This window comes from Rhodamnia argentea, chromosome 10 (genome assembly GCF_020921035.1).
Source record: "Rhodamnia argentea isolate NSW1041297 chromosome 10, ASM2092103v1, whole genome shotgun sequence".
In the NCBI taxonomy this organism is placed as follows: Eukaryota; Viridiplantae; Streptophyta; class Magnoliopsida; order Myrtales; family Myrtaceae; genus Rhodamnia; species Rhodamnia argentea.
Genome location: NC_063159.1, coordinates 6,307,804 through 6,332,282, shown reverse-complemented (window position 1 = coordinate 6,332,282; position 24,479 = coordinate 6,307,804). Strand labels below are relative to the sequence as shown.

Genomic DNA, 24,479 nt, shown 5'->3' with positions numbered 1-24,479 from the left:
ACATGAATTTGACAACATGATACATCTTTATATTAGCAAGACGTGCGGTTTCATGGAAAAGCGATAAATAGAAATTTGTATCATCCTCTACCATGGAAACGGAGTTTGTAGCATGCTTTTTAGTCGCTGCTTAGGTTGTTTGGCTCCGGAACCTCATTAGAGAGTTGACTATATTTGACTTTATGGAGAGCCCACACAGTTGTATTGTGACAATAACTATGCAATGTTGTTTATTAATAATAACAGAGGTCTAGAGGTGTTTAAACATTTGTCGGTGAAGTTTTAAATCATAAAGGAGTAAATTCAGAATGGTGATATTATAGTAGAGAATATTTCCACAAATGATATGATTATAGACCTATTGACTAAATGTCTTTGTCCTCGAGTATTTGAAAGACATGTTATTCGCATGGGCTTAGGAGCATCATATGATGTTGTTGTTTAGTGGGAGTTATATCGATTTTGCTTTAATAAAGTTTATATATGTGTTTGTTACGTCTTGTAACATTTTGTTGTATATTAAGTCTTTTGCATTCAATAAAGTGTTTGTGAATGTATTAGTGTTGAGTATATATATGTATATATGTATATATACACGATGAAAATCTCAAGGTATGTGTAAATTTTGAATAGAGAGGCTGTGTGCATTCAGTTATTAGCCTTAAGGATATATCTTGTTACACACAAAGTAAAGTTAACTAGAAGGAAAAGACATATATGGGTGCATTGGAACCATAATGATAATCTATAGTGGCATATAAGGTTTTTTGACACATAAGGAGAATGAATGTTGGCTGATAAAGGGGATGAGACATAAAGTATTACTCTCATGTGGTGTCATACATTTGTCACATTGCCATATTGAATCCATATTAGTATAGTTAAAGCACTCGTGATCATAGATGACTTTGTGTCTATAGATACAATTACTGCCATGATTCGGTATATGAGACTTTGTGGAATCGATATCGACTATTGAGAATATCTATACCAGCATAAAAGGGGCGTACAATATAGGCAATTGCCAATGAATATGGGGTTAGCAACATTTCATGCAGTTGTAACTTTTCTTTTACTAATCCATATTTGATTACTAGTTTTATTTAAATGAAAATACCTTTGATATGCTTGTATACATTTTGAGTCTATTGAAAGAGAAAAATCAATTTTTTAAAAATATTTAAGCTTTGAAAGCGATGCTAATTTGAGAGACCGCGATTCGGGTTGCATTAAAGAATTAGATTAGTTTGAAATTAGGTACTCATCCATTTACTAGCATACCATAATAACTCTCTAGGGTTTTGCATGAAATCTAGCCGAAAACATTTGAAGTTAAAACCATAGTTGTGCTTCATCAGGTAAAGCATGTTTTAGTATGGATATTTAGAAAACCTGATCAACAGGCCACCTTTGGAAGATGGTCAATTCTAGCCATTAGAACATGATCTGTAAAATGAATGAGGTTAAGATGATCTAGGTATTCTTCCAACTTCTAAAGACAATAATCTGATGTGCTCAGAGGTAATGTTACTAATATGTACGAAGTTAATTCCTGAAAAATCATGTCAACAATCTTGTCTTTCTGCTCTTCTTGGTTTGTTGCAATTTAATCACTGATCGGAGAGCAGGCCAGACTCTAAATCATTCTGGTGGCTGGCGTTTGGGACCGTGGTCAGCTCGTCGGCCCTCTTGACCTGATGCTTCCAATCCGTCTGAATCAATGTGTAAGTCATCAAGCACACACAAGAGATCTGGGATGCCAGCAGGCCGAACCACAGCCCGCGGAATCCAATCTTGAATTGGAACGTCGTGAGCACCGCGACGGGCAATCCGACCAAGTAGAATGAGAAGAGGTTTATACGGACCCCAATGTTGGGCCGGGCTGTCCCCGTCAGTACCCCGCAGGATGCGGTTTGAGGGGAGTTCCCGAGCTCGCAAAGGCCGAGGATCGGGAGCGCCGAGGAGACCAATTTGAGGACCTGCGGATCGTCTGTGTAGATCCGGCCCCACACCGACCGGATGGCGATCATGAAGATGAGGGCAGCAATCCCGAAGGCGACCGCCGCAGCTATCCCGATGATGGTTACGAGCTGGGCCTGGAGGTGGTTGCCCCCGCCCAGGGCCTGCCCGATGCGTGCAGACAGGCCCGAGCTGAGTGAGAACGGGAACGTGTACAACAACCCGGTCGTTTGAATCAATATTCCCATTGCCGCGACTGAGGCCTTGGGGTTGCTGATCAGACCGCACAGGAAGAGCATGATCTCGTACCACCACCACTCGAGGCACACTGAGACACAGCTCGGCAAGGCCAGGGCCAGAAGCGGCCGCCACCCCTGGAGGATTGAGGAGAAGCCAGCCCCGTGCCATGGCTTCAGGGTCGTCGGTGATGCGGCCAGATAGATGAGCAGGCCGAGGTTGAGGTTAATGGTGTTCCAACTGAGGGCGAGCGACACACCCTTCACACCGAGGCCCAAGTAGACCACCAGGAAGTAGTTGATGGGCATGTGCAGGATCACCGACCAGACACAGGCTATTGTGAGAGGTGTGGTCACGCCCTGAGTCCTCAGAAAAATTCTCAATGGATGGAGGCAAGCCTGAGCGAAGAGCTCGGGGATTGAGAACACCATGTAGACCTGGGCAATGTGGGTGATCTCCGGGTCCTGGCCGAGCCAGCCGAAGATCGACTCCATGTGGAGCCAGAGGGCCGATATGGGGACGCACACGAGAAGCATCAGGCAGAGGGTCTTCTGGTACGTCTGGCTCATGACCGACCACCGCTTGGCCCCGAAGGCCTGGGCGCAGATCGGGTCCATGCCTATCGCGAGGCCCTTCAGGATTGAGTTGCCTGTGATGTTGCTGAAGCCGAGGGCAAGGGCCCCGCCGGCTAGCTCCTCCTTGCCGAGATGGCTCAGGAAGAGCATGGAGATCACCGACCTCGAGAAGATGAGCAGTGTGGTCATCACAATGGGGCACGCGATCTTCATGAGTGACTGTAATTCCTCTCCGGCCTGCGAAAATTTAACAGGGAAAATTGCCAACGTTAGACACAGGGACAATCGTAGAAGTCCTGGATTGTACCGCAACTTCAACGAGCTCAATCTTAATTCAAAAATATACATCATACTGGCATGGCTATGCAAGGAAACAGCGCTGACAATGAAGTTTGAGACAAGGCCACAGTACTCAGCTGAGCTGAGCTGTCTTGAACCAAATCGAACCGAGGATGTGAAAAATAGATGACATACAAGTGCACTAATTAGTTTCGATAGCAATTTAGTACATTCTCCGAGCCCGGGGACATCATTGAGAGATTATTTCCGTACAAATAACTAGATGTGAAACTATGGATTGATCTTCACCTTCAATCTTTTGTTCTTGAGCAAGAACAGATTGACCTTCACATGTTCAAAGGTAAAACTATCGTTCTTAAAACCGAAGAGTTGAACAAGAAAGAAGGAAAAGCTTTCTTCTAATTCTGGTAGAATCTCCAGAACTGTCATATTTAGTTTGATTATGACTTTATGCTTTGATAGATGATCAACCTAAGGGGTCATTCAAAGCTCTCTGAAACATAGGAGTTGATCCCTTTGACAGGGGGATCGAGCCTTTGGTATGAATGCTGATCAACTCAATTAAATGTTCTTGTCACCAAGAAAAAAAAAATGAAAATTGCCTCTCTCCAGCAAAATAGGAGAACTTGAGATCTCACCAGGCACAAAGGGTACTATATAAGTAAATCTTATTCGCCGAATATCATTAACCTTTGTCGGACTCGTTAGTGAAACAAACATATACATAAAATTCAAGAGTATGTGTTAAATTTCATGGAAGTTTGGAATTTGTTACAGAAACTAGCTAGCATATATAAACTATCGAGGGGCGATTAGGTTACCAATGAGGAAAACTAAAGCCTACACGATATCCTATAGAGTTCTTGCAACTCGGTCCTAAATACTCGGAACCTGACACTAGAGATAGGACTTGTAAGAGTAATAGTGAGTTGGGGAAGGGAATCAGTAAACCTAACTGGCGGCCGCTATCCCAACACTGTGGCGCCGTCTTGTCCTAACAATGTGCCGAACGAAAAAATGTCCTAGAGGAATTAGTATCCGTACTGGTGCTTTCTAACCCTTGGCGAACAACTCATCACATTATGGAAGGCCCACAGCAAATTACCAAAAAGTAAAGTTGAATTGAACTATTTCTACAGAAAAAAGTGAAATTTAAATTTTAGAATAAGATGTCCAGTGGGAACCAAGACCATGTGTATCATTTCCTGGAAAGTTTATGCTGAAATGCTTATGGAAAAAAGTCACTCCTGATCACGCTGCTGCACAGGGAAAAGAGGCTTTGAAAGCCCAATCTCAGAAAAAGCGAAAAGCATTAGGTCATTACTGCTGCAAGTGTACAACCACATGATGCTTCCATTTTCTTACTTATGTTACTGCCTGGACACATACGAGGAATCTCAAAAGCTTCCATACAGATCACAAGCACATGCAATTTAATGCGGGCGTGCGAGCATACGCCTGCTGCGCCATTGGATTTGGTCAAACGCCGTGACGGATCCACCTCATCTTTGGATTCACATACATTGAACGGTTGTGCACCCAATACATGTGATAGTAACTTCTCAAGGACCGGGGTAGCAGACTGAGAAGAAAGGTGCAAGGGGATATAAGGTCGTCTTAGAGAACGTTCTGTCTTTTTTCCTAGGATCATGTTTGTTGTTCATCTAACATTAAAAGTCTTCTTGTAGGCAAACATTGATTTTAGGCAGGCTATCTCCATGCGCTGGACTCAAAAGGAAAGGAATGATGTTTGGCCCATCATTACCAACATAAACTCAAAGAGTTTAAAGCATGACATATGAATGTCGAATCCACATTTGAGCGTGTTGTGTTGTGAATTCAACGCTGCCTAATTCTCTTTCACTCGATGATAGATCTAACAAACATCCAGTGAATAAAACATGCAGAACAATCAATCAAAATAAATAATTTCTCTTGGGATATGATTACTTGAAAATGCGTTTGAGTAGATTGAGATGTGAAACTGAATGGAGCCAGAAAGTTAAGAGGTTTGGAGTTTGGCACTCCGGACTTTTACAATTGACAATGTGATATACCATATCATAGTAAAACGATGATCCGGAAGCTCTTTTTCCGATGGTTTGTTGTCGGCCTTATGAAATATGAGTTTAATGTTGAAATGTTGATTTGACCAAGGATGTCGAAATGTTGAAAGATGTCCTAATGTCAAATTTGACAGAGAGCTAACTTAGTTTGAGTCATTCAGTCCCAAAAAAAAAAAAAAAAAACGTTTGAGTCATCATTTCACATTTCATATCGGAACACTTTCGAGGATTTTAAAAAACAAGAAAGCCCCCGCATTTCATGCATTTTCTCATCGGAGCATACTTCTCTGTGATCGAACTAAATCATGCTAAGTACCCATTTAAATTAAAATAAGAAGATCATTCTAATTGGTAAAATAGCCTTAAAAGAACACAGAGCGTACATTTGAACAATGTCTAGAAACGAAATCTCATGCCATTTGAAATTAAAGACCTATTTCATTTTGACAAATACCTTAAGTTTTTACAGAAAAATGATGACAGAGTTCCATAGCCACTAAAGGGGCAAAAAAAAGAACTTCTGGGGGAAAGATTAAGGAAGAACTGAAGAAGTCTTTAGAGTAAGAAAAGAAGAGAGCTGTCTCTTATACTTTTGAGGCAGAAAACAGACTTCTTCCCTTCTTTTTTTGGCACAAAAACAATAATATTAATAAGAGAAAAAAGAAAAAAAAAACATAAGTAGAAAAAAGATTTTTTAACTGCATCGTTCCACCTAGGGCATAGGGTGGTGGGATCCACGTGGATTCCAATTGGCTCCAAAACCCACATGAGAAATGATAGCTTCAAGAAATCAATCAAATCAAAGCACTAGGAAGGAGATACTTGTGCTTGCCCAATCTTAGCTTTGACTGCCCCCCAAAAATGCCAAATATTTTCAACTTTTGACCTTATTTTCTTCTCAATTTCCCCATTTACTCCGACGAATTTGGTCCTAACCAAGAATGTCACTGTCATTTGTCACACATCAAACAAAAATGGGAAAATCCCAGGAGAGGGAGGGTTCTCTCCTTTGGAAGGAAAGGAAAAAGAAGAAGACCATTCTTGGGTAGAAACTTCAGGAAAAAGAAAAGGAGAAAAAAAGAACCTCTTCTACATGCAAAAACCAATGCAGAAGTCAAAACACTTCTTCATCATTCCAAAAAGAAAGGGAGAACAAGGAGAGATGGTGATATCAGGTAAATAATTAATTGGTCACCTGGTTCAAGGGAAGCTTTTGGAGAGCGGCAATGACCGGGAATCTCCGAGAAAGCCTGCGCAAGAATCTGCCCTCTGTAGATCCGCTAGTTGTTGCTTCTTCCCCGTTACTCTCGCCGTCATTGTCCTCCTCCTCCTCCTCCTCCTCTTCTTCTTCTTCCTTTACGCTATCAAAATGGTCACTGCTTAGAGTTCCAGCAGATTCGCTAGTCGAGCCCATGTTCTTTCCGCTTTTAGGGCTCGTGCAAATGGACAGAGAGAGACGCCCACATATAAAAGAACCAAGATGGACCGGAAACCAGAAGGGAATGTGAATAACTCTGAATGTTGGTCAATATGATCGCTCAACAAAACCTGCAGAAATTAACGATTTACATATGCTGTTAGGAAAAAAAATTTATTAGACAGCGTACATATAGCAGCAACGAAACTGAAGTCATTTTTTGTTTCTTCAATCCACAGACAACATGAAAAACAGAGAGCAAAAAACAAAGAGATGAATACAATGTGACCTTGGAGAGAGCCTCGGCAATGGAAAAAAATGAAAGTATTACGAAGGAGGAGGAGGAAGAAGAAGAAGAAGAAGAGAGAAAAGAGAGGTGTGTTGCGTCGGGAAGTGGAGATAACTGCAACAAAAATTACTTGGAACTTCACATCCTAGGCCTCGATTTATAGACGCCAATCAATGGAATAGTTACTTTTGGGCAAGTGGGAAAAAACTAAACTTCTCTTATCTCGCATTTCATTTATATATGTCACATGTGATGCCGACCTGATATTTGCGGATCGAGCGTTTCCATTTGATCATATATACCCGGATTGGTGTCGTTCGATCGTGTGCACAATACCACGATGCTGACACAACGCGATACGGTTCTTACACGAAAATTTTGTCCAAACTGTTTTCGTTTCTGGTGTGATTGGGAAGGCTTAAAGTGGGGCTGGGGATCTGTCACAGAAAAATGAGTGAAGACAGAGAGCAAAACTGATTTTGCTTAACCTAAAAAGAAAGATAACCCCCAATTCTAGTAGTGCAATGGAGTTTATAATACATGGGGAAAGCTCTCTGATGCACTCATAGTCTGGTTTTAACTCTGAACCAAGAATGGAGACTTCTGGTTAGGGTTGTTTTCAAGTGACAGTAAAACAAGCATACAGAAAATCTGTTTGATGGAATTGGTATGATAACACCACATTGTGTTACAAGGAGTGGGAAGCTTCGGTGGGAACCCATTTTGCTTTTGGCATGAATTCTTTCTTACTCTTCTAGGGTCGGCACCTTTAGAGATTTCAGATATATATTTGTGCTTCGGAAAAATTACCGAAAAAGTCCTAAACTTATTATAACAGTGCTAATTCAGTCCTAAACATTTTTTATTTGTATCGATTCAGTCCATCCGATCAATTTTGGCTGGGACGTGGACATTTTAGATAATATTCTAGTAATTTTTTTATTTCTTTTTTCCTGCAATAAGTACATACTATTCTAGCTTATAGGCCGTGAGAACTACTTTTTCCTTTGTTAGTGCTTGTAGTGGGAATTTCAAAGAGCAGCTTCCGTACGCTCTTTGTGCTGCTTTTGTTGTATTCGGCAATTACAATTTTTGATTTTTGGAGAAATATTAGATTGTTTGAGATTGAATGGCAATTTTAGGAAGGATTTTGTTAATGGTTAAATCCCTAGTTAAGGAAACATTATAATTTCGAATGACGGTTTCTCTCATGTTCTGTGTACTACGTTGCACTGGAAATCAAAACCTTTTCTTATTAAATAAATTCATAAGCGCCCTCGAGACATTCATTAACACGACCCAATTTATGTATTTGGATAAATGAACAAGCATCTTCGGCCTCTTCGGGGCCTTCATCCATGCTGCTTGTATCCCTATAAATGCTATCGTACTTTATTTTGATGTCTAAGATCGGGTATGATCGAGTACCCGACCCACCCGAACCTTAATGCACCTAAATGATTTAGGGATCCAAGTAGTAGGACGGTTTTGGATCAACTACTAAAAATCCTATTTAGGATTTCGGACGGCTTCGCAATTTTATAGCAAGGAAACCAGATACCTAATCTTGATGTGTTAATTTGGGGAAATTACTTTATTTCCTTAGGTTATTTACAAATATACATGATCCCAAAACAAGATTAAACATAGCCAAGTGTTTTCATTAACCATCGCCATTTTAAGCCTGACTTCTCATTTTGGGATTGCAAGACTTCAGATTGCTACCATCATTTATCTTGATCATTTTCTCAATCTTATACTTCGCGGTGATGAAGGCTTTTTTTTTTTTTTTTTTTTTCCGATTTGGAAATCCACAATGCGTAACTTCCAATTTGAGATGATTTATTATGTATTTAACGGGAGACGTCTATTTTTAATAATCACTCCATGCAGAATGAGGAGAGAGTGTGCTACTATCTTAGGGTGCGTATGGTAACACTTTTGGAAGTGTGCTTCTGGAGTAGAAATCCATTTGATAATTTAACTTTTGAAGTAGAAATTCGTTCGATAAAAATTTTTACTTCTGAAAGAAATTTCTACTTCTGAAATTGTTTTTACTCTAGTTTGAGAAGTTAAAAAAAAAAATTACTTCTCAACCCAAGAAGTACTTTTGGCCTCATCTTCTTTTCATTACGCCTTCATCTTCTTTTCAACCACGCTCGTCTTCGCTTGCCATCTACCTCCGTGGTCGCCCACCGCTAACTGCTGCTCATCGCTGCCACCCACCGCCTATCGTTCTCGCGACCACCACCAACAGTTGACCATCACCCGCTACCCGCTAGCCCCCGCCCACCACCACTCGCGACCACTACTACTAGCCAACCACCTCTCGCCGCCAACCACTGCCAACCTCTGCCGGTCGCCACCCATCGCCACCTGCGACCACCACCACCACCCGTCGCCAAGTCATCGTCTCCGGCCTTTGGAGTATAAAATAAGTAATAATTTTTTATTTTTAAAAAGTACATAATATTTTTAATAAAAAGTTATTTTTAAAGAATTTAAAAAGTTTTAAAATGAAGTAGAAATTTTTCGACAAATGACAATAATTTTTCATAAAAGATTTTGTGTTGATAATGTTTCAGAAGTAGAAATTTTCAACCGTTACCAAACAAATTTCTCCGATCAGAAATCAAATTATTGAGCAGAAGTAGAAAAATCAACTTCTGCTTCTAAGTAGAATGAGAAAAAGTAACTTATGGCCAAAAGTTGATTTCTGAAGCAAAAGTGTTGCCATGCACGCCCTTAGTAGTCGGGTTTGGGATTACGTTAAAACTCATACTACGTTTTAAAAATAACGGCAACTCACTAGACTCATTTAGTGAAAGTACCAAAAAGTTCTAAGCCTATTGTAATTGTGTCAATTCAATCCTTTTTTTTTTTTGGTCAATTCAGTCCTAAATTTTTTGCATTTATGCAATTAGGTCAATTCAACCAATTTAGGTTGGAAATCGCTAACTTGTAAGCCGGCCATGCCATGTAGGACGAGAGGCGCCGACATGCAAAAATTTTAATGATATTTTTATTTTTATTTTTTTCCTTTTTTTATTTTTCTTTTCTTGACCTATTTTTTCTGGGCTGAGGGCCATGAGGGTCGGGACGACCTCGCCCAATGCTGGGAAGGGGGCGTCTTGACCTAAGCCAGGGAAAAAAAATAGAAAAAAGTAAAGAAAGAAAGAGGAAAAAGAAAAAAATTAAATAAAATTAAAAAATTATTAGAATATTATTAAAATTTGCCCACATCGGCTATTTCCAGTTAAAATTGGCGGGACGGACTCAATTGGCCAAACGTCAAAGGTTGAGGACTGAATTGACAAAAAAAAAAGGTTTACTATTGAATTGACACAATAACAATAAGTTTAGGACTTTTTTAGTAATTTCCCTAATAGATTCGGGACGAGGTGTGCCGTCCCAAACGCGATTCTCTTCCATCTCTACTTCTGTCGAACTCGACCCGCTTTCATCTCTACTTCCGTGTGTTAAGGATTTCTTTTTGTTTTTTCCATGTATTTCTAGAATTGGATTGAAAAAGTTGCCCTTTACCAGAGCAGACCTAAGAGTTTCAAATTGAAAAAAAAAAAAAATTGGCTTTCTGGGTCTCAATGCAGCAAAACCTCAATTTCTGCTACGCGCTGAGGAACACTAACAATTCGAAATTGGTAAAAAAAAAATGGGATATCATTTATTGCGCAACGGATGATGTAATCTGCCCAAATAAAACTTTTCACTGAAAAATAAAAGTGGTGGCCACCCTTGACAAAACTCATAGATGGTCCCTACCAAATTTGTTTAGTATTGATTTTCGTTGTGCTAAGGAACGATCATTCATTCGTCTGGCCGGAACGATTCGTGCAAAGAGTTGGATGCTCGAAGACACACGACCCAAGATTAAAATTTTGTGAACCAATCAGATTTCGTGGTGATGTAAGGTGATAGATTATATTTTTGTGACCAATGATCATGGGAATAGATTAAATCCCGAACGAAAGTTAAAAGGGTGATTCGATTGTGTTGATCACATGAGGAATTTATTTATTTTTTTGGTAAGTTGAAATTTATTGATTGTTTCTTGATGTATAAATTTCTGTGTCTCGACATAGATGTAGAATAGTTCGATCAGATTTTTCTAAAAATAATTCGTCGTAAGGATTGCCAATAATTAGAAGAGTATCACGATGGATGTTTCGATTTTCAATGACTAGGGTGCGAATGGCAACCATTCTCTTTATGGGCTCTATTTTTTACCAAAATAATTTTTTCTATTTTTATTCCCTAGACAAGTTTCTGAGTAGAGACAAGCATTTCATAATGGCACAAAATTTCTACTATCGAAACAGAAATTCGTTTGATAACAATATAAAACTTTTACAATTGCTAGCCACTAGGCCTCGATCGGTTGCCGGTGATAGGGATGAGAGAGACGCGACCGATTGCAGAGACGTGAGAGAGCAGGAGACCGCAGGCGAGAGAAATTAAGTGACCAATGAGAAGAATTTTAATTTCTATATCTCTTTCAAAAATAGAAAAGTAGAAAATTTCTACTTCTTATTTCTATTTCAAATCTATTTCTGGGCAAAAAATTTGTCCCGCAAATAGAAAAACAACGTTGCCAAACCGATTTCTATTCCAAACCTATTCCCTTGAACAAAAAAAAAAAAAAAAAAAATAGAACTGCTGTCATACACGCCCAACCATCCTCATACAATTAGCAGTCAGTTGCTTGTGGGGAATTTTGTTTTCTTTTTGTTTCAACGGTGATAACAACGTTAATTTGATTCTTTTAATGAATGGTTATTGGATATCAATTGACGAGTGCCTCTTCAATAAACTGTGTAGCACTCCTTGTGAAACAAATTTTACATTTATCACCTCATTTTTTGGAATGAGGCTCTAATTGTTTCGTAAAAAATGAATGATATGAAAAATATCTTCTTAAAAAAGATTCGCTTGTTTAGCTTGAAATAATTAATCAATGAAAAATATTTCTATTATTAACAACAATGTATGTCTAAGTATTTTCATAAATGTTAAAATGTTTTTCGTTAATTTATTGATATTAGTGATAGAAACAATCTATATATTTATCAAATTATTCATCATTCGTAATTTAAATATACCCTGAGTTAAAAAGCCTATACTTTTTATAATTAAATTAACGACTTTCCAACTAACACTTACCAGTCTGGAAAGGGCCTTTGCCTCCCCCAACTTTATTGCGCTTGTTTCCTCGGACTTTGCTTCCGCTTAATTTGTCTGCTTGCGGTGAGTACGAGGTTTTTGTCTTGGAATTTCTAGATGAGGGTGTAGAAATTGACTGCAGGACTCGTTGCCCAAGTCTCCCAACTCACATTTGCCGAGAAACTATCCAAGAACACGACAGTGAAGCGACCATATAACCGTAAATCATTTAAGCTCCGTTTATTTTACAATAAATAAATAATAACTTAAAATAATTAATCAATCAAAATTATTTTCATCATTGATAATAATTTATATTTAAATATTTTTTATAGACGATAAAAGAAATAGTTTATTTATTTTTGTAAGCAATATAAGTAATTTTTTAAGAAAATATTTTTCAAATCATTTTTGAATGAATAACAAAGTTTTGGAGCAGAGGTAGGTTAGCATGATGTGGACCGGAGGCAAGTTAGGGGGTGCTTTTATAGAGTGTGGGACAAATTATTTTTCTCAAAATTATTAGAATATTATTGTTTCATCATAAACATACGATTTAGCTTTTATTAAGGAAAGTGGCAAGCTTACAAATTTTTACCAAACATATAGAGTTTGGAAAAGGATCGCGCTTTTTCCATTTCTCGTTTGGCTTCCACACTCTCTTCTATGGTATTTTGATCATTTTATCCCTTGCTTATTTTTTGACCTTTCGCATGCTTGTGCCACATCGACTCAAATGCGGGGCCCATTTGATGTGCCTCTCTTTTGTTGCTTCTTCTCCTTCTTCTGCTTTCCTTCTTGCTCTCCTCGTGTGTTGGAACAGTTTCACCGGCGCTTCTTCATCTCCATCCTTCGAGACCTCCATGCGAAGCACCAACTAGGCGACTTTATTCTGCACCTCCTGGCTTTTGTATTCTCTGCACTACAGTAAGAAGAGTTCTCCCAGTCCAAAACTAAGCCCCGTTGGGAACTTTGAGCTACTCGGCAAGCCTGAACAAGGCGTGGGAAAGCAAGTTCCTGAGAAAACTCAATTAAAGCGAAATCGAAGCTGCCTCCCAATTGGGACAAGTTATGATGAAGAAAAAAAAATCTGCTCGGCCCTCGAAGAGAATAGTGAGATTCAAATTTCTGATGTTCTGGTGCCAAAGAGTAAAGGGGCAGATGATTGACGTTTGATTGTTGAGGCTCAATATGAAGTTCCGTTTCAGATGACCCTTGTCTGGATAGGATCTCCGGTGACAGCTGTATCGGAGCAACAACGGTCGTCTACCTAGCATCAATTTTGGAGTACCAAACAATCGAGGTGCTCGAGCTCATTGGGCAGCACAAACGAAGGACCTGAAGGTGAACAAGACAACCATCGGGTTGTCCATGTGCTTCTGCTTCCGCATCCGCGAGCGATGGGCCGGCTCACGATTTGAGATCATCGTCTTTTGCTTTTGCTGGATTTGTTTCTGCTCATGCAGACACCCCTTGGAGTGCGAAGGGATGTTCCCGTACTAGAACCAGTGGAGGAAGACGACGAAGAAGGGTTGAACAGGGTCGGTCCGACGACGGAGAGTGGAGGTGATCACAAAACCCAAGAGGAGGATTTCGTTGAGCACCGGAGACGTCATGAGTCTTGAAGCATCAAGAACTGCAGGACTCATCTGTAAGCATGAAAACAGGATCGAGGACCAGAGTTTGTGAAGAAATTTCGGATTTGTATGAGCAACGAACGAAGACGAGAAGATGAGAAGCACAGAAACAGAGTATCAGATAAATCAGAGGAAGAAAAAAGTAGAAAAAAAATAGAACAAATGGAACCACATTTGAGTAAATGTGGTACAAGCATGTGAAAGGTGGAAAATGCAAGTGGTAAAATGGTCAGAACACCATAGAAGGGAGTGCATCAGCCAAATGAGGAGTTGGAAAAAGCGCGACCCTTCGAAAATAAGGTGAAGGGTGAGATGTATTTCCCTTACTGCTTATGCCGATCTTCATTCAAAGTTTAAATGGCTGATTTCAGATATATTAACTACTTCTTGCCACATTATTTCTTATGTGAGACTTCTCTAACATCCTTCACACAGGCAGTTAAACATTTCCTGACGATCCTTTACCCAAATAACATGTGGATCACGAGATTTCTTCCTTATGTTTACTCAAAGTCCAATCCACATTGGGACCCACTAATCAGTCATTGGTTGACAAAACTTGTTAGGGTGCACTATAGAAATTTGATACCTCATCCTAATAACATTACCAAGAGGAAAGCCCAAGTCCAATCCCATTAGCATATTCAATAACACCTGTATTTACTAAAAATTCTTAATCAATGAGTCTTGGCCATGGCCGAGACCGGGGCCATAATCCTCGTGGCCAAGAAGAGGGCCACGACAGGGTCGCCACGATCGCAATGGGTGGCACATGACCCCAATTTGACGTGTGTTGCCACACAAACAAGTTTAAATAAAAGGAAGAAATAGGCTCATCGGGGCTAGGGCTGATGGCGGTTGGGATGCCAACACAATCATAGCTGGGATTAGACTTGTCAAAATGGATCATAAACTCATTTCTTAACTCATGTATAATTTCGACCAAAAAAAAAACTCATGTATGATAGATTGAGTTATTATATTAGTTAGTAATAGTTAGTAAATGGGTTTAGAATTATAAAGACCGACATGATATGTGTGTTAAATGGATTTACATACCTAACTCACCTCTATGACTCTTTTCATTCTCTCCCACTCTCATTTGATTTCCCGCTCCCTCACTCCGCACTCTCATTTCGGTTTAGGTATGATCTTTCCCAAATTTGATTAATATGGAAGCATTTTACTATATGGATCGGATCAGTAGGGGCCACTAGATTTACATTACAAAGAAATAGGTAAAAAATGATTAAATGGGTCTATTTGGGTTGAACTATTTTCGACCTAACTTAATCTCAACTCGGCTCGAACCGACCCACCCATTTGACGGATCTAGCTAGGGCTAATGAAGACAACAAAGTGCATCTTCGGTGGACGTGAAATCAGGGCGAGAGAGAGGAAAATGTGGGCTTCAGAATGAGAATTTCAAAACTCATCTCTAGCAGCCAATCTGATTTGGAAGCGAGAGACCTCAAAACTCGCCCAATGCCAGCTCTAGCGACCAAATACATGTTTACTCGTTTGGTCAATTGAACCCTCTCTTCCAGCGACCAAAAGCATGTTAGTTGCCAAGACTTCCCCTAGGTTTCGGTCCCTACAGATCATATTTTTCGGAGCGACTCTACGCCGTATCAAATCTCATATAGGCACACCTCAACAATAGGTGCACTAAGTGATTCAATGCGACGCTTCGTAACAATTAAATATGACTCGCTTACTTACCACATCACTTACTAGACCAATATTAGTGTTGACACACCTGGCTCTACTCTTATTTGAGCAACTAGGCATATTCCAACGTTTCGTAAGTAAATTCCCTAGGACGGTATCTTTGTACCCGGACATCATTCCCAGGGAAAAAAGGGGTAACATTCTAGTCGGATGAGCATGATTTCTCCTATGAAGAGACAAAGCTCTATGTAAACGGGACACATGTCGGTCATTTCGAGGCAGACGCGTGAACTTTTAAAAATTCATGATTAAACCTTGCCTCATTGGCAAATGATTACTCTAAGCTAAGGACCACTAAAATTCATTTGTTCTTTTACGAATTGTATGTAGCATAATCCTTTGGTTTGTCGAATTTGTTAAACTATTTAAATTGACTTAAAAAAAAAATTACTTGCGTCGGATTGTCTCATGTAATGTTCGTTACTTGGTCTCATCTGATGATGGGAAGTGCATTAGCAACTGCTTCATAACGCAGCGAAGCACACTCTTACTTTTTCAAGGAAAGGAATAAATCGAGTAAGATAAAATTTGGAATAAAAAATCCACATTCTTAGGTAAGGATGTTTACACTAAAAATACATTGAATGGAGAATAGTTTTTAAACAAATTACTTTACTAGATTTGACTTCGATATGTAGGTCATATAAGAGCATGCATGACAATACTTCTAGAGTATCTATTCTAGAAGTGCTTTTGGAATAGAAATCCATTTGGTAAAGCAACTTTTGGAGCAAAATTTTGCTTGGTTACGCAATTGCATTTATTATTATTATTATTTTTTACTTATGGAGCATTCTTTTGCTCCAGAAGTAGTTTTGAAACCACTTGAAGAAGTTAAAAAAAAAATTTCTTTTCTCCAGAAGTATAAAATCAACTTGTTGCAAGAAGTTGATTTCTAGAATAGAATAGTACTGATGCTTCCAATTAAACAATAGCTCCACTAGGTGATGTTTGTTTAATCACGCTCATATTATTTATATTACCACTTAAATTTAAGGATTAGTATCACCAAAAATCTTAAACTGATGCACCCACACCACATCTACCTCAAATTAATTTTTCATATAACAAAAAAAATCCAAAATCGGTACACCCGTATCGCATTTATCCCGAGTTAATTTTTGTATCACAAAAAATTTCAAACGGGTAGAAAATTGCCTTTCATCAGCTTCCATACCAATATTTTGTTAAATTACCGATGTGGAAACACACGTGACAAATAACTCGAATGATTGGCATTTGACGTCAATTCAAGGTGGAAATTTAACATAAATGATAATCCTAAACGACGTCATTTTGGAGAAGCCGGATATAAAGAACATGAACTGAGATTGGAATATTTGCTAAAATCTGCTAATTGTCCTTAGAACTCCCTCTCGTTTAAAAAATCCGAAGTCCCCAATTTCTTTCAAAGCAAGTTGTTTATAACAGTATGACAAAAAAAAAAAAAAATTTTTATAACAGCCATCCAAATGAGACCACGTGTGGCAACTTTTTTCCGAAGAGGGAAAGGTCATGATTAGGGTTGTGGAGCACGTGTTGACACCTGTGAGTCTGTGACCACTCGCTTAAGAAAATCAAACCCCATCTTTGGTTAAGAGTGATTGAACTCAACAATCGCAGATATTCAACAACTACACAATTAACTATAGCAATTTTTTGACCAAAAAGAAAAAAACTATAGCAATTTGAGAAGGTTAATCGAATTGCATTTTCACCAACATATTATTAAAAACTATAGTGAAAGAAGATGTTTCTTAGCATCAATTCCCACTCTCCCTATTCAAGCAAGTAACCTATTATATTTATTTATCTAACTTTTGAACTTTTTATTTCATACCCAATATTTTAACAAGCATTTACTTCATTCAGAAATAAAGAAAAAATTCCAAATAAAGACTTGAAATGCCCTACTTTTCACAAATAAGAGTATGAAGTGAATCTTATTTCAAATAAGGCCCTAAAAAAGTGATCGTATTAGTCTTAAATAGGAGCTAGAAGTGGCCATGACGGTTTTTAATAAGGACCTAACATCAATCGGCTAAATATTCAAGTCGGTCAAGGGCATTTTAGCCTAAAGATAATTTTAGCTATGAATTATTTTTAATTTTCTTTTTTCTTATTATTATTATTATTATTATTATTTTGTCTTTGTTGTTGCCGATAAGGTAGCCCTTGCCGGATTGTGCGAGGGCGACCCTCGCTCAGGCACAAGAATCCCTTGCCAGCCTTGCCCGAGGCTTGTCTATGGTTGGTGAGGATGGCACTCGCTAGATCCGGCAAGGGCAACCCTCGCCTAGCCCTCTCCGGCATCGACGGTGGCCAGCCACCGGCAAAAAGAAAAGAAAAGAAAATAGAAAAAGGAGAAAAATCAAAACATAAAAGATGAAAATGCCTTTCACCAGCTTGAAGGTCACGCCCCTTTTTTGAGATTGACAAAATCACTTCAAGCCTTTATTTTTTTTTGTTCAACATGCCCTTATTTGGAATGATATCATTTTCAGGCATTTATTTGAGAAAATGATGACACTTGAAGCTCTGAAATTTTTCCAAAAGTAAATGCTTCCTTTTTAAAGCATGTTCTCCTTGAAGATTTATTACAATAAAGATGCTTCTTTTTTTATACTTTCTCCCTTTTTTTTGTGTTATATATACAATTCAGGGCACAAGCGCAAGGGCATGGACACCTGTAGTCTGGGAAAAACATCATATAAGCCCCCCAAACTGGTTAAGTCCAAATATTTGACTTATATATGCAGGTGTCTTGACCCAAAATAATTTATACGTAATAAGTCGAATTTGAGAAAGTGACCCTCAACTTTTTTTAGCTGAAAATCCTTTGATGCTCCAACAAACTACACCAAACCCTGGGGGATTCCATGTGGTACTAAGCTCAAGTAAAGGTGAGATTCATAGTTGGACACCATGAGGTGATAGTGGTACCATCTTATTTACTTATCAAGTTTACAGAACAGAAACAACCGAAAGGGGGCGTAAACAAATGGAAATCGATGGTGCGACTTACTCCTTTTGCTGTCCCTATACATAAATTAGTCTAATCTTTTCAGTCCCAAAGGCGACAGAAAATTCAACCGTGCATTTCCGATGCACTTTTCATCCTAAAAAGCCTACATAGGACCATCGTTCTTCCTAGTCCGTCCCTTAATTGAGTCATTGCGGTCACGAACTCTCTTAAAAGTGGCTCTTACAATATACTCCATCTGACTAATTAGCTTCCTTGGTTATTGCACATCCAAGCTGTAATTCGTACGGCTATGTCTTTTCATTGCGACCATTTCTTGACTTGTGCGAGACTGGGACTGACCCATTTCTAGAAATCAGAGTCAACTCGTCCTGGCTTGGGAGAGAAAATGGGTGGGGTTTCTTTTTGAACATCATCACTCGTAACAAAGGGGTGGCCGGTTCCGATCTAGTCTGGTCTCATTTGAAAATAGAGAACCGGAGCAGAAGGATTGATTTCCAATTTTTGAAATCGAGAATCGGATCAGTTAGTCCTAAATTAGGTTCGGTTCGATTCTCAAACGGTCAAATGAAACTGATAAAATCGTTGCTTCCCTCTCTCTACAGACATCATATCATTTGTCAAGTATAGTTGCTCATAACTTCTTGAATCCTGCAACGGGAGACCATAGCTAGGAACGAGACCTACCATAACCGGTTTCAATTTTATGGAATCGGAAACCGAATCAAATTAGCTAGTTCGGCCCGATCCGGCCAATTCCATATTCGATCGGTCAACTATACTCAGCACTATTCGTACATGAACATTTTAATATTTTGAGAGAGTTTTCTTCGCTTATCTTTTGGAAAAAAAAAGGTCAAAGGAGTTAGCACCTCGCCCATTGGCCCAGAACCCCATTAATCTCCTATCACCAATCCTCAACTATTATTGTCAGATTTTTTTTTTAATATTCCCTTTTGTTTTTTGACGCAGGAATCTGACTAGGATGGCATTATCATAATTACACGCCTTTATATGTATTGGCCAAAATGATGACGCTTGGAATGTCATCAAATGTCTTCAAGCCACCCCTTGAAAGTGGAATCTAGGTAAATAAACCTTAGTGAGAAAATATTATGAGCATTGTTATGCTTTTTCGATGCTCATTGGTTGTTGAAGTTCAATCATACACGTTTGCTTAGGCAGGAATGATGGATGCTCATGTTTCGTGTCTCCCTTTCCTTGCACAGACTCTCCCGATAGGTCTCATTGTCGACCTGAGAATCCGGATAACATATGTACAGTGTTCTTATGAGAGATTCTCAGTGGTCCTATAATGAAGTAATCATCTCAAACGTCCCAAATGAAATGGGAAAAAGAAATTGAGACTTGTTTGTTCTTTGTTCTGCAGATACCCAACAATTCGCTTTATGATCATCCATTTTGAAGTGGGACATCTGATCAACATCAAGAAAACGTCCATGTAGGGGCACTGATCAACATCAAGAAAGTAAGCTTCGATTCCGGGACGGGGTTGGAGTGGGACCCGAGATTGAATCCTCAAAATGGATGAATCTGAGGGGTATGTATTGTGAGGGGGTCACTCTGCGTAATGAACAGAATCTTGCAAATCTGATAGTCTAAGTTCAGTCAAATAAATGGTTGATAGATATTCGCATGCCGTAAGTATGGTAGCCTATAGTTGATTACAATGCAATAGGTCCCGAGGACATGGGCACAAAAGGGTTATACATGAAATGTCATCAATAAGGCAAGAATAACCTTGGATCCTGCGAGTAATCCTGAGGTTATTCCTGCACCTGCAAATAACTTCCTAAATACTCACATTTTAGTAGTAACTTTTTTGCAAACCTAAATAAGAAGAAACATATATTTATATTTCTTGAAGTGAGCTTTCCTTTTCATACCTGTACTATAATTATTTTCATTAGCCTCTCATCAATGGTTTTGCTACCAGATTAGTCCTTCAACTTTAAGCATTCCTTTTTCTATTTTTTTAATGTACAAAGGGACGGCCGTGGGAAAACCGGGTACCAGAATGCCCACAGAAATACCTTGCTCACCCTTTGAGCCGGTTAAATCGAGCCCTTTGGTCTGTGGAAGTGGCCCTTTGGTCTGTGGAAGAGTTCTCTTACGAGATGAAATGAAAAAGTAGAAAAGCAAGAATAATCAAGAATACGGAGATTCATGTGGTTCGGTGAAAATCCGCCTACGTTCACAGGAGAGAGAGAGACGATTTCTTATTTTTCTGAGTGTAAAGAGATACAGGGTACAATGCTGAATAAAAAAGATCATCATATTGGTATCTCTAAAGATCTTATCAGTTAAGAAACTAACTAATAAATCTTTAGTGATTATTTCCCAAATTTTTTGAAATATCTTGACATATCTCCAAGCTTTCCTTGATTTCGTTTGAAATTCAAGACAATATCAGCAAATCTCCACCTTTGGCTTGAATAAACCATAAGCCTCCACTCAAACCAAGAAAACGACTACATCTCAATCTTCACCGTACCTTCGCAAAGGTACACCCGAACCTGGACCGGTGCGGCCTCCATCAACTTCAATGATGAGTGAGAGAAATCAAGTCAGGACTTGAACATCTTCATAGTAATCGTCTTCGTGAGCATATTCATGGGATTATCTTTAGTATGGATTTTCTTCAAAGCAATGCTACCATTCTCCACAAATTTTCAAATCTTGTGGTACCGAACTTCAATGTGTTTCATTCTGGAATGAAACACTTGATGCTTCGCAAGACTAATTGTACTTTGGCTATCGTAATATAGTGTAGCACTTTCCTACTTTAAACCCAAATCCGTGACCAAGCCGGTCAGCCATATTCCCTCCTTCGCAGCCTCATTTGCTGCTATATACTCAGCTTTGGTTGTAGACAATGCTATGGTAGACTTAAGCATAGCCCTCCATGAAATAGCTCCACCTCTAAGAGTAAAGACGTATCCTATGATGAACCTTCGTTTGTCCAAATCACCAACGAAGTCTGAATCGACATAACCTATTAAATCGATCGATTCCCCCTTTGAACCGAACATCAAACCCAATTCGGTAGTTCCAGCTAAATAACGAAAGATCCACTTAACAGCTTCCCAATGCTCCTTACCCTAGATTGCTCATGTATCGCCTAACGAGACTCGCTGCATGAGCTAAATCTTGTCTTCTACAAACCATAGCATACATGAGGCTTCCTATTGCGCTGGCATAGGATACTCGAAACATCTTTACAACCTCCTCATGTGAACTAGGGCATTGTTTCTCGAATAATCTGAAGTCATTAGCTAAATGTGTACAAACCGGTTTAGCTTTTCCTATGTTGAACCGCTCCAAGACCTTCTCAACATACTTCCTCTGATTTACCCAAAGCTTATTTGCGCGTCTATCTTAAAATATTTCCATGCTAAGGATCCTCTTTGCAGCACCAAGATCCTTCATTTCAAACTCATTGCTTAACCGAGACTTTAGTAAAATAATGTCTCCCATTTTTCTTGCAGCAATTAATATATCATCAACATAGAGCATCAACGGAATAAGCGAGTTATCATCCAAAACTCTGTAGTAGACACAAGAATCATGCACACTCCTCATGTAGCCAATACGAAGCATAAAAGAAGCAAACATTTTATTCCATTGCCTTGAAGATTGCTTCAAACCATAACGTGCTCTCTCAATCAAATAAACGTGATTCTCTTTCCTTTCCACCTTGAAGCTTTCGGGTTGCTCCTTGTAAATTTTCTCCTCCAAGTCACCATGAAGGAATGCCGTCTTCACATCTAGTTTCTCGAGCTCCAAGTCATACATGGACACCATAGCTAGAAAAACACGAATTGACGCGCGTTTCACAACCGGGGAAAATATCTCGTCCTAATCGATCCCTTCCTTCTATGCATAGCCCTTAGCAATAAATTGGGCCTTGTATCTCTCTTACTCTTTGTTAGTTACTGCTTCTTTTCTTCGAAGAATCCAGTTGCAGCAATGACTTTTCGATCCTTAGGCTTCTTCACAAGTTTCCACGTCTCATTCTTATGTAATGACTCCATCTCCTCCATCATAGTAGCCATCCACTTTTCTTTGTGATCACTTTTCAAAGCTTCATGAAAGGAGCTTGAATCGCCGGAGCCTACGATAAGAGCATAAGTGTGACATCCTCAAATTTGACCTTATTCAGGATGTAATGAAATGACGATTTTAATCGATGCACCGTTAGCAATTCTCCGAAATGATCACTCATGAGAAGCTAACCAAAAGGGAAAGGCTATTAAGGATATAAGTACGCTCAACCCGATAACTCAATCATGGATTGATGATTCGACCATAAGGATTGACGAGGAACGGTTTTGAGCCATTAAGGATCGATCAAGGAATGACTATAGAACGTTTCGACAATAGTATACAATCGGATTGCGGGTGATTCCGACCGACCATTGTATGAATTGCAAACGATCCTAAATCAATTCCCGATAATTGAGTAAATTAGAACTAGTGATTGATCCATCGCAGTTACATAATAATCGAGGTCGTCCATGGTTTGAGAAAGCTCGAACGTGGATTGATATCAAATCAACTACCGCTCGAACACGCGTAACTCCTAAGAGCCGCCTGTTAGCTCGAGATGGACTATAGTTGCGATCGATCGTTCTTGACTATGGATTATAATCCAAATAGGGGTATCGAATTTTGGAAAATCTCATGACTAAACTTTTGGACATCGCTTCATTGAGATGCTAATTTATCGATTTTCTCAAAACTCTTAGTTTAAGATTCGACGAGCCGAGATTTGGAGCCTACGAAGGAGCGGGCCGGACGAGGAAAAATTGGGCGTCAAGCCCAAGTGAGTTTCGGCCATCTAGGCCCAACAGCAAGCTAAGTGGGCTTACTAAAACCTAATAAGCTTACTAAAGCCCATTAAGTCATTCTAAAGCCCAAACTCTATTCCTTTGAGCCCAACTTCAATATATACCAATTCGTATAAAATACTAGCTCAAATACACCTATAGTACTTCATACTATACTTTGTGAAATTATCAAAATACCCTTACCTTGTGAAATGACCAAAATACCCTTTTTGCTTTATGAAGAAAAGCCAAGAAACCATCATGAAAGAAGACTTTTGTGGCATGTTATTTATGAGAAGAACTTATCTTGATCAAGCTTACACAAGAAACTTTAGTAACGTAAATCCCCCTTGGACTTTATCTCTCTCTCTCTCTCTCTCTCTCTCTCTCTCACACACACACACACACACACACACACACACACACACATTGGGCTGAACTCTCCCTCTCCCCCATTTCATTTTCGGCCAGCTCCATTTCCAGCATATCTCAGCCCCTTTTAGCTGGTTTTGGCTGGCCAAAGTCACTCCCAAGCGCCGCCATGAACTCCCGTTGTCGTACGAGCTTTGTTTAAGTCATTTTCGCGCCAATCCGAGCACCATCAAGCCAAAAACAGCCCCCTTCGATTTTGTTTGCTGTTGGTTGGCTGTCCTTGGTGGTCTCGTGTGGTTTTTGGACCAAGCCATGCATAGCCCTTACCACCGCCGATGCGCCGGTGTCCTCGGATTTGTAATCAGGTGAGTTATCGCCATAATCCCTTGATTAGTATGTTAAACTTGATTATGATAAGTTTAGATTAGTCTAAATATTCTTAGTACCAATTTAATTAGTGATTAGTTGATAGGCTATCATAATAAGTGATAAGTAGACTTCATAAGTTATTGAGGATGCGATAGGCTATCGGTATTTTATGTGATAAGCTATCATTATTTTATGATAAGCTATCGCTATTTTATATGATAAGCTATCACAATTTTTATGATAAGCTATTGTTATGTTATGATAAACTATTGCTATTTTATACGATAAGCTATCGAGTATTTTTATGATAAGCTAACGAGTATTTTTATGATAAGCTATCGGATTAATTAAAAATTATTATTCTCTAATTAAATAAATTAATTTTCGGTAGTTAGACATTACATTTATTAATGTGCTCTTATGTAGTATCCAATATTAAACTATGATATTGAAATTGAGAATAGCCATATAAATTGGCTTATGTAATAAATCGATTGGCAATTTTCAAGGATGGTG

The 24,479-nt window shown here is 39.0% G+C and overlaps 1 protein-coding gene across 1 annotated transcript; it reads right to left on the bottom strand.

Moving 5' to 3' along the window:
- Positions 1–1,354: 1,354 nt before the first annotated feature.
- On the bottom strand, positions 1,355–6,679 carry LOC115749267 (protein DETOXIFICATION 53-like). Its single transcript, XM_030686003.2, has 2 exons — positions 6,333–6,679; positions 1,355–3,008 (listed from the first exon to the last, which is right to left on the bottom strand). Exons 1-2 carry the CDS (start codon positions 6,549–6,551, stop codon positions 1,611–1,613), a joined length of 1,617 nt encoding a protein of 538 aa, XP_030541863.1. The 5' UTR covers positions 6,552–6,679; the 3' UTR covers positions 1,355–1,610.
- Between the last annotated feature and the right edge of the window lie 17,800 nt (positions 6,680–24,479).